At 42.5% G+C, this 15,207-nt stretch overlaps 1 protein-coding gene across 1 annotated transcript in view; it reads left to right on the top strand.

Moving 5' to 3' along the window:
• The window catches only part of GLB1 (galactosidase beta 1), a 102,905-nt gene that overhangs the window by 37,015 nt on the left and 50,683 nt on the right, over positions 1-15,207 (top strand). Inside the window, exons 7-10 of the mRNA XM_068981819.1 lie at positions 4,798-4,856; positions 6,539-6,660; positions 6,771-6,811; positions 8,968-9,080. Coding sequence (XP_068837920.1) covers positions 4,798-4,856; positions 6,539-6,660; positions 6,771-6,811; positions 8,968-9,080 — 335 coding nt within the window. The remainder of the gene's footprint in view (positions 1-4,797; positions 4,857-6,538; positions 6,661-6,770; positions 6,812-8,967; positions 9,081-15,207) is intronic.

Raw genomic sequence — 15,207 nt, 5'->3', positions numbered from 1 at the left:
ACTTCCGTCTTCTTTCTGTATAACTCATAACACTGGGAACTGTGATGGGCCGGAGGTGGTTTGGTTGATGCTGCAAAGAATCGTCTTTCCTGACGCATTCGTGCTGCATGAGCCACCGAGGTTCTGCACATGAAAGCATGGTTGGGGTGCTCGGGGTGCAACGACATTAAGAGACCTTCTCGTGGGTTGAGAGCGGCTTTTATAAAAGGCATCACGGCTAAGTGCAGTGTGATCCTGAAAAGGGTCCTGGACTTTTTTTTCTGTTTGTTTTGGTTGTTGTTATTATGAAGGACATTATTGAGACAATTGAAATCTTTGAATAAAGCCTTTAGATAATGGTATTCTATTAGATAATGGTATTCTATTTTAGATAATGGTATTCCATGTTAATTTCCCATTTTTTTTTAATCATTGTATTGTATTTATTTAAAGAATGCTCTTGCTCTTTAGGGGATACATGCTGAAGTATTTAGGGGTAAAGGACCATCCTGTCTACAACTTATTCTCAAATGGCTCAGAAAAAAAAATGTGCATATTTATATAGAGAGGAAAAAACCAATGATGTGGTAAAATGTTAACAGTTGGGGAACCTGGGTGAAGGAGAAAATAAGTTCTTTGTATTATTCTCACAGTTTTCCTATAAATTTGGAATGATTTCAAAATAAAACGTTATCCCACTCGCCCAAAAGACCAGCTCTTCAAGTAGCGTAAAGACCCCGCTGTTGTCCTGTCTGAGGGAGGAGACACACGTCCAGCATTCCCTTCTGTAGAGAAGGATGTTGACTGAAGTTGCATTTTTAAAGAAATTCTTCTCCACTACGAACAAAGAGATAACTGGCTCCTGAGTGTTTCTAGAAACATGGTACATTGCTCAGATCACTTGGTGATGAAGTAAGTCATCTACAAAGAGCTGAACAGGAAGTGGCATGCTGGTTTCCTCCTGCTTTGGCACATTTCCTAACACAGCAATGAAAAAGCACAGTATTTTTCTGTTGGGTGGAACAAATCGAGGATTATCACGAGTTAGTTGTAAGTGTTATTTGTATGTGGGGTGATAGCATGGTTGCTACCGCTGTGGGTTCAAGGACAGACACTCAAGGCCAGTGTGCCTGGGGCAGGGAGGATGGTGGCAGCTTCATTTCCTGGAGTGTGAGAGGGGCAATGCCTGGGGTCAGATCCCAGGAGAGGCTCTTGAGAGCAGGTTTCAAGATCTGGAAGCCAAAAAAAAAACCCACACACCAAGTAACCCAATTAAGAAATGGAGACTCTTCTAAATAGACATCTTTCCAAAGAGGACATACAAATGGTCAAAAGCACATGAAAAGAGGTTCAACAGCACTAATATTAGTAATTACAGAAATGTACGTCAAAACTACCATGAAGTATCACCTCACACCAATCAGAGTGGCCATCATCTAAAAATTTACAAGCAGTAGATGCTGAGAAGGTGTGGAGCAAAGGGAATCCTCTTAGACTGTTGGTGGGAATGTAAGTCGGTAACAGCCATTATGGAGAACAGTATAGAGGTTCCTTAAAAACCAAAACTACCATACGATCCAGCAATCCCACTCCTGAGGTTTTAGAGCAAAAGAAAACTAGAATTCCAGAAGATACTTGCGCCCCCATACGATCCAGCAATCCCGCTCTTGAGGTTTTAGAGCAAAAGGAAACTAGAATTCCAGAAGATACTTGCGCCCCCATCGTGAAGTGCAGCACTGTCTACAATAGCCAGGACACAGAAGCAACCTAAATGTCCATCAGCAGAGGGGCGGAGAAAGTAGATGTGGTGGAATATTAGCCACACCAGAGTGAGATAAAGCCATATGCAGCAACGCGGATGAACCCAGAGACTGTCATACTGAGTGAAGTAAGTCAGATACAGAGAGACAGATGGCACACGATGTCACTCATATGTGGAATCTAAAAAATGGGGGGGTATAAATGAACTTACAAAATAGGAATAGGGTCACAGATGTAGAAAACAAACATGGTTATCAGGGGATAAGGCGGGAGGAGGGATACATTGGGAGGTTGAGACTGACATATACATACTGCTGCTAAGTCACTTCAGTCGTGTCCGACTCTGTGTGACCTCATAGACAGCAACCCACCAGGCTCCCCCGTCCCTGGGATTCTCCAGGCAAGAACACTGGAGTGGGTTGCCATCGCCTTCTCCGGACATATACATACTACTGTGTGTTAAATAGGTAACGTATAAAGCCTGCTGTATAGCTCAGGAACTCTTCTTAGTCGTCTGTAATGACCTATACGAGAAAAGAACCTAGAAAAAAAAAGGAAGAGAGTAGATATATATATATATATATATATGTATAACTGATTCACTTTGCTGTGCACCTGAAGCTATCACCACATTGTAAATCAACTAGACTCCAGTAAAAATTTAAAACAAAAGATCTAGAAACCACCTAATGCTTAGTTAATAGTGAGAAATTTACAGCCGTAAAGTAAACGAAATTCCACTCTTTCTTGATCATCCCTTTCTCTCCTGAGAGCTAGCCTCACAGAGAAGCCCGAGATTTGTCCCACGGCAAGGGGTTGTTTGGAGGCTGGGCTGGTGTGCTTGCACTCTGGGACACCTGCAGGAACTGGTGCAGGGTGGGCCAGGGTGTCCTCGACTCTGGCTGGAGAGACACTGTCTGTGCTCATTACTTCTCTGTGGAGAAACCTTTTCTCTTTTTAGAGGAGGGGGGGATAACAGAAGATGTGGGAAGCAAGATGAGACACCGACATCCTAATGGAACACTTCAAAAGACAAAAATTGAGCACAAGTGGTCTGGAATGGCTTGAGATGTACAAATTAAAATACAGAGTGTACTCTGTGACTCAGGATAAATGTAATTAGAGCACGATTTGTCCCTTTGATTTGTCAATTTGTTGTTGTTCAGTTGCTCAGTCATGTCTGACTCTCTGCAACCCCATGGACTGCAGCACACCAGGCCTCCCTGTCTCTCACCATCTCCCGGACCTTACTCAAGTGTATGTCCATTGAGTCAGTGATGCCATCCAACCATCTCATCCTCTGTCATCCCCTTCTCCTCCTGCCTTCAGTCTTTCCCAGCATCAAGGTCTTTTCCAGTGAGTCAGTTCTTTGCATCAGTGGCCAAAGTACTGGAGCTTCAGTTTCAGCATCAGTCCTTCCAATGAATATTCAGGACTGATCTCCTTCAGAATGGACTGGTTGGATCTCCTTGCAGTCCAAGGGACTCTCAAGAGTCATCTCCAACACCATAGTTTGAAACCATCAATTCTTCGGTGCTCAGTTTTCTTTATGGTCCAACTCTCACATCCATACATGACCACTGGAAAAACCATAGCTTTGACTAGATGGACCTTTGGCAGCAAACTAATGTTTCTGCTTTTCAGTATGCTATGTAGGTTTGTCAACTTTTCTTCCAAGGATCAAGCATCTTTTAATTTCATGGTGGCAGTCACTATGTGCAGTGATTTTGGAGCCCAAAAAATAAAGTCTGCCACTGTTTCCACTGTTTCTCCATCTATTTCCCATGAAGTGATGGGACCAGATGCCATGAGCTTAGTTTTCTGAATGTTGAGTTTAAAGCCAGCTTTTTCCACTCTCCTGTTTCACTTTCATCAAGAGGCTCTTTAGTTACTCTTCACTTTCTGCCATAAGGGTGGTGTCATCTGCATATGTGAGGTTATTGATATTTCTCCCGGCAATCTTGATTCCAGCTTGTGCTTCATCCAGCCCAGCGTTTCTCATGATGTACTCTACATATAAGTTAAATAAGCAGGGTGACAATATACAGCTTGACGTACTCCTTTCCCAATTAGGAGCCAGTCTGTTGTTCCATGTCTGGTTCTAGTTTGTGGCACTGTGATGCATATGGTGCTGTGGGGCCTACTGGGAAGTATGTTCAAAGCAGGGTCATCGTGTAGGGAGCAGCTTCGTCACCCAGATACCTGAGTGGAGAGAGCTGCACACCAGCCGTGTGTCTAGGCTCTGGGGGCACAGAAGAAGCACAAGGCCTGTGTCATGATCTCCCAGAGGAGTGCAGTCAGGAGAGGCCCAGACACTGTTCACAAAGGGAACATCATCCTGTGGTCCCCACAGTCCATCGAATGTATGGTCTGAGTCCTCACCTAAAGCTGGCTTGGAGGTGTGCAGGCCCACGGGGGTATGAGGGAGGGCAGGGAGCCTGAGGCTCAGGTCCTGCAAAGGAATCTTTTTTTTTTTTATTAATTTATTTTCAACTGTGCGGGGTCTTCGTTGCTGCACACGGGCTTTCTCTGGTTGCAGCAAGCGGGGGCGACTGTTCGTTGTGGTGCACGGGCTTCTCTTGTGGGCGCTAGGCGCATCGGCTTCAGGAGTGGCAGCACCTGGGCTCAGTAGATGTGGCGCATGGACCTAGCTGCTCTGCCTCATGTGTGATCTGTCCAGACCTGGGATCGAACCCGTGTTCCCTGCATTAGCAGGTGGATTCTTATCCAGTGTGCCACCAGGGAATGTCCTCTTTTTTAAGAAATGAATTTATTATATACTTGGCTGTGCCAGGTCTTAGCTGCAGCACTCAGGATCTTTCATTGTGGAGCACAGATTCTCTGCGGTTTGCGTGGGCTTAGCTGCTCTCCTGCACGTGGGATCTTAGTTCCCCAAAAAGGGATCAAACCCATGTCCCCTGCATTGGCACGTGGAAGTCCCTGCAAGGCAGATTCTTAACCACTGGACTCACTTCCTTTGGGAAGTCTCCAAAGGAATCTTTTTTCTTGAACTTGTCACTCCCGTAGCTGACCTCTCTCTTCTTTCTCATTGTTCAGGTTCCAACCTCACAGCTGCTTTCATGCTCCAGAGGAAATTTGAGCCCAGAGGACCCCTGGTAAGAGTCAGCGGTGAGGCATGGGGAGACCACTTGGTTGTACAGACTTCTTTTCTGCTGTTGGGGGAGAGTGATGAGGTGCTATGAAGGGTGGGAGTGGATCCTTGGTTTCCCTGGGTCTGGGGTCAGAACTGATGGGGGTGTAGAGACTGCCTTCTGGACACATGGGAAACAGCTGAAGCAGTACTGGAGGGGCAACTTAAATCCACGTGCTGCAACTAGAGAAGCCTGCTCGCTGCAGTGAAGACCCAGTGCAGCCAAATCAGTAAAGAAAGAAAGAAAGAAAAAGAAATACAATTGATTTTTTTTAATGCAAAAGAAGAAAAAAAGCAGAGCTTAATGAGGGGGGATGTTCACCATGGTCCCCATTCTGTCCCCTCCAGAATGGATCCTAGTTCTACCAGGGATCAAACCCACATCCCCTGGATTGCAAGGCAGATTCTTAACCATTGGACCACCAGGGAAGTCCCAGGCTCTGCACCCTGGCATGCCTCGTCACCTTTGGTCCTCGTGGCAACTCTCAGAAGTGGTGTTATGAGAGCTCGCTCTTTTCAGTGAGACTCAGAGACTATGTCACTTGCCCGTGCTTAAACAGCTGGTGAGTGGCAGGGATCTGAGTTCAGGTCTGTGTTTCTTGGGAGCTCTTTGTGACAGAGCTGCTCCGCCTTCAATCTACTCAGAAATCACATAGGAGTCTTGTGAAAATGCAGACATTGATTTACTGGGTCTGAGGAAGGGGCACTGAGTTTCTGACAAGCAGCCAGGAGATGTGGGGAAGTAGGGTTGCTGATGCTCTGGGAGTTGCCAGGCTCTGTGGCATCTCCGTAGGCGGCTGGGAGGCAGAGACAGCAATAAGGTCCTGGCAGGTATGCTCAGCCCATCATTGAATGTGTCCCTCTCTCCGCTTCCCTTTTCCCCACAGTTGTTGTTGTTACTTGGCCCCACGTAAGGGGTGTTTTCTGCACAGCAGGTCAGGCTGCCCCGCCTGTGTACCCACTTTTGTACAAAGCAGCCTTTTTTGAACCTGGCCTCTGCTTCCTGAGTCATGCAAAACCCGTGTTCACAGACTGAGTGAAGCTGTTTCCTGTAGCCTGAGACAAGAAGTCCCCAGAACACATCCAGATTTCTCTTTTGTAGACAAGGGCTTGGCAGGGTCATGCCCAACAGAAACACCAAGCGCTAGAATATTTGGACAATATTTCTACAACACATTAAGTCAGTCTGAGACCTAAAGAATATCTATATGTCACTTTGCTGTACAGCAGAGATTGGCACAACATTGTAAAACAAGTATTCTTCAGTTAAAATAAGTCAATCTAGATCTGAAAATCTGGATTCTCACAAAGGGTGAATTTGGAGCTAATTATTTCATAAACATATTTTGTCATCTGATTCTTTCGCCCAACAAACTTTCCTCCCTTATTCAAACTGGGGGTGGGTTAACAAGATTTTGATGCAGGTACAGCTTTTCAGGAACACCTGCATTGTCCACACCTGAGACCTCAGTTTAGGCAATGCTATTATGAAATGTCCTCATTGGTCCCCCAGTTCCCAGCAAAGCAGTGAATGTCAGCTGCCCCCTCTTCCTGTTCTTCAGTGGGTAACCTAGGGCAGTAGTTACTGGGAAGCCCAGCGTGTGAAGGTTTAAGTCTGTCCTAAGCTCCATATCCCTTTCTTTTTAGATCAATTCTGAATTCTACACTGGATGGTTAGATCATTGGGGCCAACGTCATTCAACAGTCAGCTCTAAAGTGGTGGCTTTCACCCTTCATGATATGCTTGCTCTTGGGGCAAATGTAAACATGTGAGTGTTAATTTTTGGAGGGAAGGGTGTCCTCTGTAGCCGTGAGCTCATGGTGAAGCTGTGGGTTCATGATGAGCTCTGGGCTTATCTGTTCTCTTGTTTCCTTGTAGGTACATGTTTATAGGTGGCAGCAATTTTGCCTATTGGAATGGTAAGAGCGATTTAACATTTGTTTGTAGAATCTAATGGTAGAATGTTTCTGGTGCTTGATTTTGTCCATGCCTATGGCCATCTGTGATTCTTCTGGTTTGGTTTGTCTTCTCCTAAATTTTCTAATATGTAAAATTGCCTATATAATAATAAAAAATCACTTTAATTTTTTATTTATTAGGAAGAGAGAAATGTTGGATTTACTTTCCTATTGAGAATGATTTTTTTTAATTGAGTATGTAGGTGTTATGAAATAATCATTATTATATGAATTAGTAGCTTTAGGCTGCTTATGAATTACCCTTCTATACTTGTTTTAGATGTTCAAAAGTTACTTTTTACAATTTACTTCAACATTTCAATTTAATTTACAAATGTGTAAGAATCATAGAAGTGGAATTTTTTTCCCTATGTAAATTTGAATTTTTCTAGGTTTTCTTAATTTTATTGATGTATAGTTGCTTTACGTTGTATTTCAGGTATACGGCAAAGTGATTCAGATATATATATATATAGATAGATTGATATAGATACAGATATATATATTTCTTTTTCAAATTCTTTTCCCTAATATGTTACTATAAGATATCGAGTTCTCTGGCTATACAGTAGGTCAAAAAAATCATTTTTCTTTCATTTGGTCACACTTCATGGCATGTGAGATCTTAGTTCCTTGACTGGGGATCAAACACATACCCCGTGCACTGGAAGCATGGAGTCTTAACCACCGGACTGCCAGAGAATTCCTACAAAATCATCTTCCTTTAAAAAAATTTTAAGGGCTGTAAGTTGTGTATTTAGAAACTGTTGTTTAAAATCAAGCTAACTGGGCAAGTCATAGTCTCTGGCTATAACTTACTCGTTCATATATTCTGGTCTTTTTTCTCTTTCTTTTTTAAAAAAACATTTTGTTGAGGCATAATTCACATACCCTAAAACTGACGATTTTTAAAATATATGATCTAGTGGTGTTTAGCACAAATTTGTGCAGCCATTACCACCATCTAATTCCAAAACATTTTCGTTACCCCCAAAAGAAACCTCATACCCAAGAAATGCCCCCCTGCCCCTTCTCCCAGCTGTTGGCCACCACTCCTTGTCTTTATGGATTTGCCTGTTCTGGACATTTAGTACAGGTAGAACCACACAGTATGTGGCCTTTTGTGTTTAATTTCTTTCGTTTAGCATAATCTTCTCAAGGTTCATCCATATCACAGTGGGTATCAGTACTTCATTTTTTCTTATAGAGGAATAATATTCTATTATGCGGATATACCACATTCTGTTTCTCCGTTCATCAATGATGGACATGTGGGTTGTTTCACCCCTTTTGGCCGTTATGCATAATGTTGCTATGAACGTGATGTGTAAGGATCTGTTTGAACCTCTGTTTCAGTTCCTTTGACTGCACACCTAGGATTGGAATGCTGGTTCACATGGTAACTAACTCACTCTATTTTTAGAGATAGAGGAGCTGCCACAGTATTTTCCAAAGCAAATGCACCGTTCCTATATTTCCTATATGGTCTTTTTTTTTTTTTCTTGCCACACCACTTGGCATGTGGGATCTTAGTTCCCTGACCAGGGATTGAACCCTCGCCCCCTGCAGTGGAACCACAGAGTCTTAACCACTGGACCACCAGGGAAGTCCCTTCATGGTCTTTTTTTGGGGGCAGGAAAAATTACGATACAATTCTCCGAGTTTACTTGGTCTGATAACCCCTTAGTGGTTTGCTGCTGATCCTGGGCCCAGAAACCTGTGGGTCTATCATGGACCTTTTTTTAGCCACAGAGGAGGTCATCAAGATCACAGCTGCAAGGTTAACAGTCAGACATGTGAGCCATGCCATAGGCCTGGCCACTGCTGGCTGTGAGATGTCTGGGGGCTTTGCTGGGAGCTTCGGATGCCCTGAGGATCCAGTGCGGGGATAACTGCTGGGGTTGCTGAGAGGATAAATGTGGAAAGTCCTTTGTAGACACCAAGGAGCTTAGTGAGGGCCACCTGCAGGAAGAAACCTTGCATCTGGAGGGCCACCTCTGTGTCACTTACCAGTTGGCTCTAATGTGCTTCCTTATTCACCCCCTCCACGAATCCATAAGATCTTGTCACAGGAGAAGGCCTTCTGTAGTAACCAGGGGCATGCTTTTGTCTTCCAGGAGCGAACACGCCCTACCAACCACAGCCCACCAGCTACGACTATGATGCCCCGCTGAGTGAGGCCGGGGACCTCACTGAGAAGTATTTTGCTCTGCGGGATATTATTCAGAAGGTGAGTGCTTTGTTCATGCTCCAGGGGCTGGTCTTGGACCAAGCCTGCCTGGGACTCACGATGCTCTGTAGACATCTTCCTGCAGCCTTTGTGTGTAAAAGGATGGATGAAGGGAGGCATCAGCTAGACTTGCCCTCAAGTCTTGGCCCCACGCAGTTAAGAGTGAGCCTGTCAGCAAGTGAGGCCACAGCACGCGGTTGTGTTGTAAAGATTAGAAAGAACATAGGTAAAGCCTCAGGAATAGTCCTTGCACATACGCTGTCCTGTAACTGTTAGCCGTTACTATTATTTATACTAAAGGTAGAAGTGTGTACCCACATAAATAGCTGAAGTGTGCGGGAGAGAAAATCTGTGGGCATTGTGAACACAGGGCAAGTGTGAGCTGTCAGCAGAGCTTCATTTTTCTGCTTTGGAGCAAATGATTGCTATTTCCTCCTGGCCTGACACCTGAACACTTAGTCCTGCTAGCGTTGTGACCTTTTGAAGCATCTAACGCACCCAGGTGGGGTTTCCTGTCTCTGTGTGGCTTTAAAAAAAAACCCACAGTTTTTCTGCTCAGTCACCTGCGTTTTGAAGTTAAAAAACAAAGGTTTTCTGCCTATAAATGGTATAAACTTTTTTTTTGTTTTCAACATAGTCTCAATTTAAGCCTAAGTGTTAGCGTTAATATTATGAAATACTTTAAGCCTATTAAAAAGTAGAGTCAATACCTAACTACTCAGAGTTTGTTCATTTCATCTGCATTTTCAGATGTGTGGTTAAAATGTTGCTCGTGTCATTTTTATTGTGGGTTTAATCTCTAGAATTTAGAGTGATGACTCCCAAGTTCTGTCTTGTACATTTGTTCTCTGTTTCAAAGCTCTCTGTTCCTATCTTTATTGTTTCCTTCCTTTATTTGAAGCTTAGCTTTTTAAACCAGACTTTGTTCTTTTCTAACATAAATACTCAAGTCTGTACCTTTCCTTCAAGTACTGCTATCTCCATCTTGTAAGTCTTGATATATAATATATTTATTATTATTTGCTTTTAAACATGCTTGTTTTGACTTCTCTTTGACCCTTCAAATGTTCAGAAGTGAGGTTTTAAAATATTAAACACAAATATTTTTCTAGTCTGATGGTTTCTCACATAGTTGCATTCTGGTTAGAGAATGTTTTGAGTATAATACCAATCCCTTGCAATGTGTTGAACATCCTCATACAGCCTGGCTTATACCAATATGAACAAATATTCCATGTATTCTTGAAAAGACTGCATGTTTTATAACTGTTGGCTATAATCTGTATACGTGTTCATTTGATTAAGCTTATTAATGGTGCTATTGGTATCTTTTATATCCTTCCTAATTTTTGTTAGTTTATTCTATTAGTTATTGAGAGAGTTGTGTTTATGTATTTCTCCTTGTAGTTCTGTCAGTTTTTGAGGCCATATTATTAGAATACAAATTGAGAATTAAATCTTTTTGTATCATATGGAAACTATCTCTGATACTGATTTTTGCCTTAGAATCTGTTATGCCTGATACTAATATACTTGCCTGCATTCTTTTACCTGGTGTATCTTTGCACAGAAAGATATCCTTCTATATCCTTTCTTAAAAAACATCCCCAAAAACTCTGTCCCAAAACAGAAACAAACTCACAGACATAGAGAACAGACTTGCAGCTGCCAAGGGACAGCAGGACGGATTGGGAGCGTGGGGTTAGCAGAGAGAGACTATGACGCCTAGGATGGATAGACAGCAAGGTCCTTCTCTAGAGCACAGGGGACCAGATGCAATATCTTTGTAATAAGCCATAATGAAAAATAATGTATAACTGACTTCGTTGTACAGCAGAAATTAACACAACACTGTAAATCAATAAAAATAAAATAAAAAATAAAAACATACATCCTTTGTAAACAGGATATAGCTGGATTTTTTAGAAATCTTGTTTGAATATTTTGTCTTTTAACTGGTGTACCTGCTCATCATCATTTCATTATAATTCTTGATACACATCGATTCATCTCAGCCATCTTGTAGTTATCTGCTTGCCTACCTTTTCTGTTTCGTCTTCCTCTCTTACTTTCTTTGACCTGTTTATTTTTGTTTTCTTATATCACCACCCCCTCCACACCCGAATTTGGATGTTATCTTCTGTATTTTCGTTTCTTTAGGGGTTACCTGTTGAAGTGTGAAGTATGCGCACCCCACCCTCCCCAGAAAAGCACAGCTCATTAGTGTAGAGCTCAGTGAATTTATAAAACACAGACTCCTGGAGCCAACACACAACCCCTCAGAAGCTTCCCTCATGTTCCTTCCAATTACTGACTTTCCACTGACCTTGATCACCACAAGTTAGCTGTGCTTGTTTTTTGACTTTATATAGATGGGTTCATACAATATGCACTCTTTTATATCTGGCTTTCAAAAAACTTTAACATTCAGTTTTATAATAATTTAAAATTAATCTATACCTTTACTTCCTTCCTACAACCAGAACTTTAGCTCACGTTAACTTCAATTACATCCTTCCTGACTTATAACATGCTCTGAATGGTGCGTATTTTAGTAGTGGGCTAGTTGTGGATGTGAATCTTCAAGAGACACTTGTTTTCTCCCCAGTTTATCTCTGTGCAACAAATTACCCACAAACTTAGTAGCTTAAAACAACAGATGTTAGGAGTTCCCTGCTTACCTGCTGGTTAGGATTCTGGCTTCCACCGTCATGTCCTGGGTTCAGTCCCTAGCTGGTGAATCCCACAAGCTTCGTGCCATGGCCAAACACATATATGTACGACCTCACACAGTTTCTGACAGTGAAGAATATAGGGTGGCTTAGCTGTATGTTCTAGCTCATGAATTCTCCTGAGGCTGCAGTGAAAGCTGTTAGCCAAGCAGCAGACTCTAAAGACTTGCATGGGGCTAAAGGACCCACTTCTTTCTTTTTTTTTTTTAAATTGAAGTATAGTTGATTTACAATATTATGTCAGTTTCCCCTATACAGCAAAGTGATTCAGTTATACATATATATACATATTCTTTTCCACCATGGTTTATTAGAGGATACTGAACATAGTTCCCAGTGCTATGCAGTAGGTCTTGTTATCTGTTTTATATATACAGTAGTGTGTCTATGTAATCCCAAACTCCTAATTTATCCCTCCCCCGCCCTTTTTCCCCTCTGGTAACCATAAATGTGTTCTCTTTTGAATTGTGTTAATGACTTTATGTTTGGCTGCACCGGGCCTTCCTTGCTGCGTGAGGGCTTTCTCTGGTTGTGGTGAGCAGGGCCTGCTCTTCACTGCGGTGCACAGGCTTCCCATCGTGGCGGCTTCTCTTGTTGTGGAGCACAGGCTTCAGGAGTTGTGACTCTCGTCTGTAGAGAGTGGGCTCAGTAGCTGTGGCGCCTGAGCTCCACAAGGCATGTGGGATCTTCCTGGACCAGGTATCAAACCCGTGTCCTCTCCACTGACCAGCAGATCCTTAACCACTAGACCACCAGCGAAGTCCCCGTAAGTGTGTTTTCTATGTCAGTGAGTCTGCTTCTGTTTTGTAAACTAGTTCATCTGTACCAATTTTTAGATCTCACATATAAGTGGTATTTTTTTTTTTTAATTTTAAAATCTTTAATTCTTACATGTGTTCCCAAACATAAACCCCCCTCCCACCTCCCTCCCCATAACATCTCTGTGGGTCATCCCCATGCACCAGCCCCAAGCATGCTGTATCCTGTGTCAGACATAGACTGGCGATTCAATTCTTACATGATAGTATACATGATAGAATGTCATTCTCCCAAATCATCCCACCCTCTCCCTCTCCCTCTGAGTCCAAAAGTCCATTATACACCGCTGTGTCTTTTTTCCTGTCTTGCATACAGGGTCTTCATTGCCATCTTTCTAAATTCCATATATATGTGTTAGTATACTGTATTGGTGTTTTTCTTTCTGGCTTACTTCACTCTGTATAATCGGCTCCAGTTTCATCCATCTCATCAGAACTGATTCAAATGAATTCTTTTTAACGGCTGAGTAATACTCCATTGTGTACATGTACCAAAGCTTTCTTATCCATTCATCTGCTGATGGACATCTAGGTTGTTTCCATGTCCTGGCTATTATAAACAGTGCTGCGATGAACATTGGGGTACATGTGTCTCTTTCAATTCTGGTTTCCTCGGTGTGTATGCCCAGCAGTGGGATTGCTGGGTCATAAGGTAGTTCTATTTGCAATTTTTTAAGGAATCTCCACACTGTTCTCCATAGTGGCTGTACTAGTTTGCATTCCCACCAACAGTGTAGGAGGGTTCCCTTTTCTCCACACCCTCTCCAGCATTTATTGCTTGCAGATTTTTGGATCGCAGCCATTCTGACTGGTGTGAAGTGGTACCTCATTGTGGTTTTGATTTGCATTTCTCTGATAATGAGTGATGTTGAGCATCTTTTCATGTGTTTGTTAGCCATCCGTATGTCTTCTTTGGAGAAATGTCTATTTAGTTCTTTGGCCCATTTTTTGATTGGGTCGTTTATTTTTCTGGAATTGAGCTGCATAAGTTGCTTGTATATTTTTGAGATTAGTTGTTTGTCAGTTGCTTCATTTGCTATTATTTTCTCCCATTCAGAAGGCTGTCTTTTCACCTTGCGTATATTTTCCTTTGTTGTGCAGAAGCTTTTAATTTTAATTAGATCCCATTTGTTTATTTTTGCTTTTATTTCCAGAATTCTGGGAGGTGGATCATAGAGGATCCTGCTGTGATTTATGTCTGAGAGTGTTTTGCCTATGTTCTCCTCTAGGAGTTTTATAGTTTCTGGTCTTACATTTAGATCTTTAATCCATTTTGAGTTTATTTTTGTGTGCGGTGTATATAAGTGGTATTATATGGTATTTCTCTTTTTCTGTTTCACGTAGAATGATCATCTGTAGGTCCACCCTACAAAATGGCATAATTTTATTCTTCCTTATGGCTTAGTAATAGTCCATTGTATATCTGTACCACATCTGCTTTATCCATTCATCTGTCAGTGGACATTTAGGTTGCTTCCATGCCTTGGCTGCTGTGAATAGAGCTGCTACAAACACTGGGGTGCATGTGTCTTTTTTGAATTACAGTTTTGTCCAGATACAGTCTTAGGAGTGGGATTGCAGGATCATATGGCAGCTCTATCTTTAGTTTTTGAGGAACCTCCATGGAGACATAGTGGCTGCAACAACATACATTCCCACCAGCTCCCTTTTGAAAGGTCCATCTCACATGGCTAAGGGCAGGTCACTAAAGTTCCTTGCCATGTAGGACTCTCCATGAGGTGGCTCACAATGTGGCTTCCCCCACAGATCTGTGAGAGAGCGGGCACCTCCCGATGAAAGTTGCAATCTTTTAAAAAAAAAATTTTTTTTTTTTTTAATTTATTTATGCCACATGAGATCTTGTTTCTCAACCAGGAATTGAACCCATGCCCTCTGCAGTGGAAGCACGGAGTCTTAACCACTGGACTCTGAGGGAATCACTGAATCACTGGACTCCCAGGGAGTCAATGAATCACTGAACTCCCAAAGTTGCAGTCTTTTAGTTACCTAAACAAAGAATGACATCTCATCCCTTTTCCACATTCTTTCCTCCAGAAGCCAGTTGCTAAGTCTGGGCCATGTTCACGGGGCCTAAGTTCCACTTACCGAGGTGAAGAGGACCAGAGAATTTGGGGCGTATTGTTAAGCGATTGCATCCCCCTACAGTCAGGGCCAGATCTGTCACGGTCAACACTCATTGTAACCAGAGGTAACTTTTGGTTATGCTGCTAATCAAACAGGTTCATTTATTTCTTTTAAGGAAACAAAGGAAATTTATAGAGGTTGCTTTTTCCCTTTTTGACCTAATTTTGTTTAATTATATAAAATTACAAAGTATCAGTATCTTTCAATGTTTCCTCAATGACTGTTAAGATTTTCAAGAAAGATGTCTTCTGATTTTCTGCCTGGAGCAAGCGGCTGGCTGCCAGCATCCTGCACCCTGGAGCAGGGCTGGGGTGGCGGTAGTTACTTTTTACTCAGTCTCCCCTTTTAAAATGCTCCACATGTCCTTAACTCTGCAGGTTAACCAGGAACCCAAAGACCATGTTTTCTCCTCCCCAGAAAATAAATCTCTAG

This window comes from Capricornis sumatraensis, chromosome 10 (assembly GCF_032405125.1).
Source record: "Capricornis sumatraensis isolate serow.1 chromosome 10, serow.2, whole genome shotgun sequence".
Taxonomy (NCBI): domain Eukaryota; kingdom Metazoa; phylum Chordata; class Mammalia; order Artiodactyla; family Bovidae; genus Capricornis; species Capricornis sumatraensis.
The sequence above is the reverse complement of the archived record's forward strand: the minus strand, read 5'-3'. Positions and strand labels throughout refer to the sequence as shown.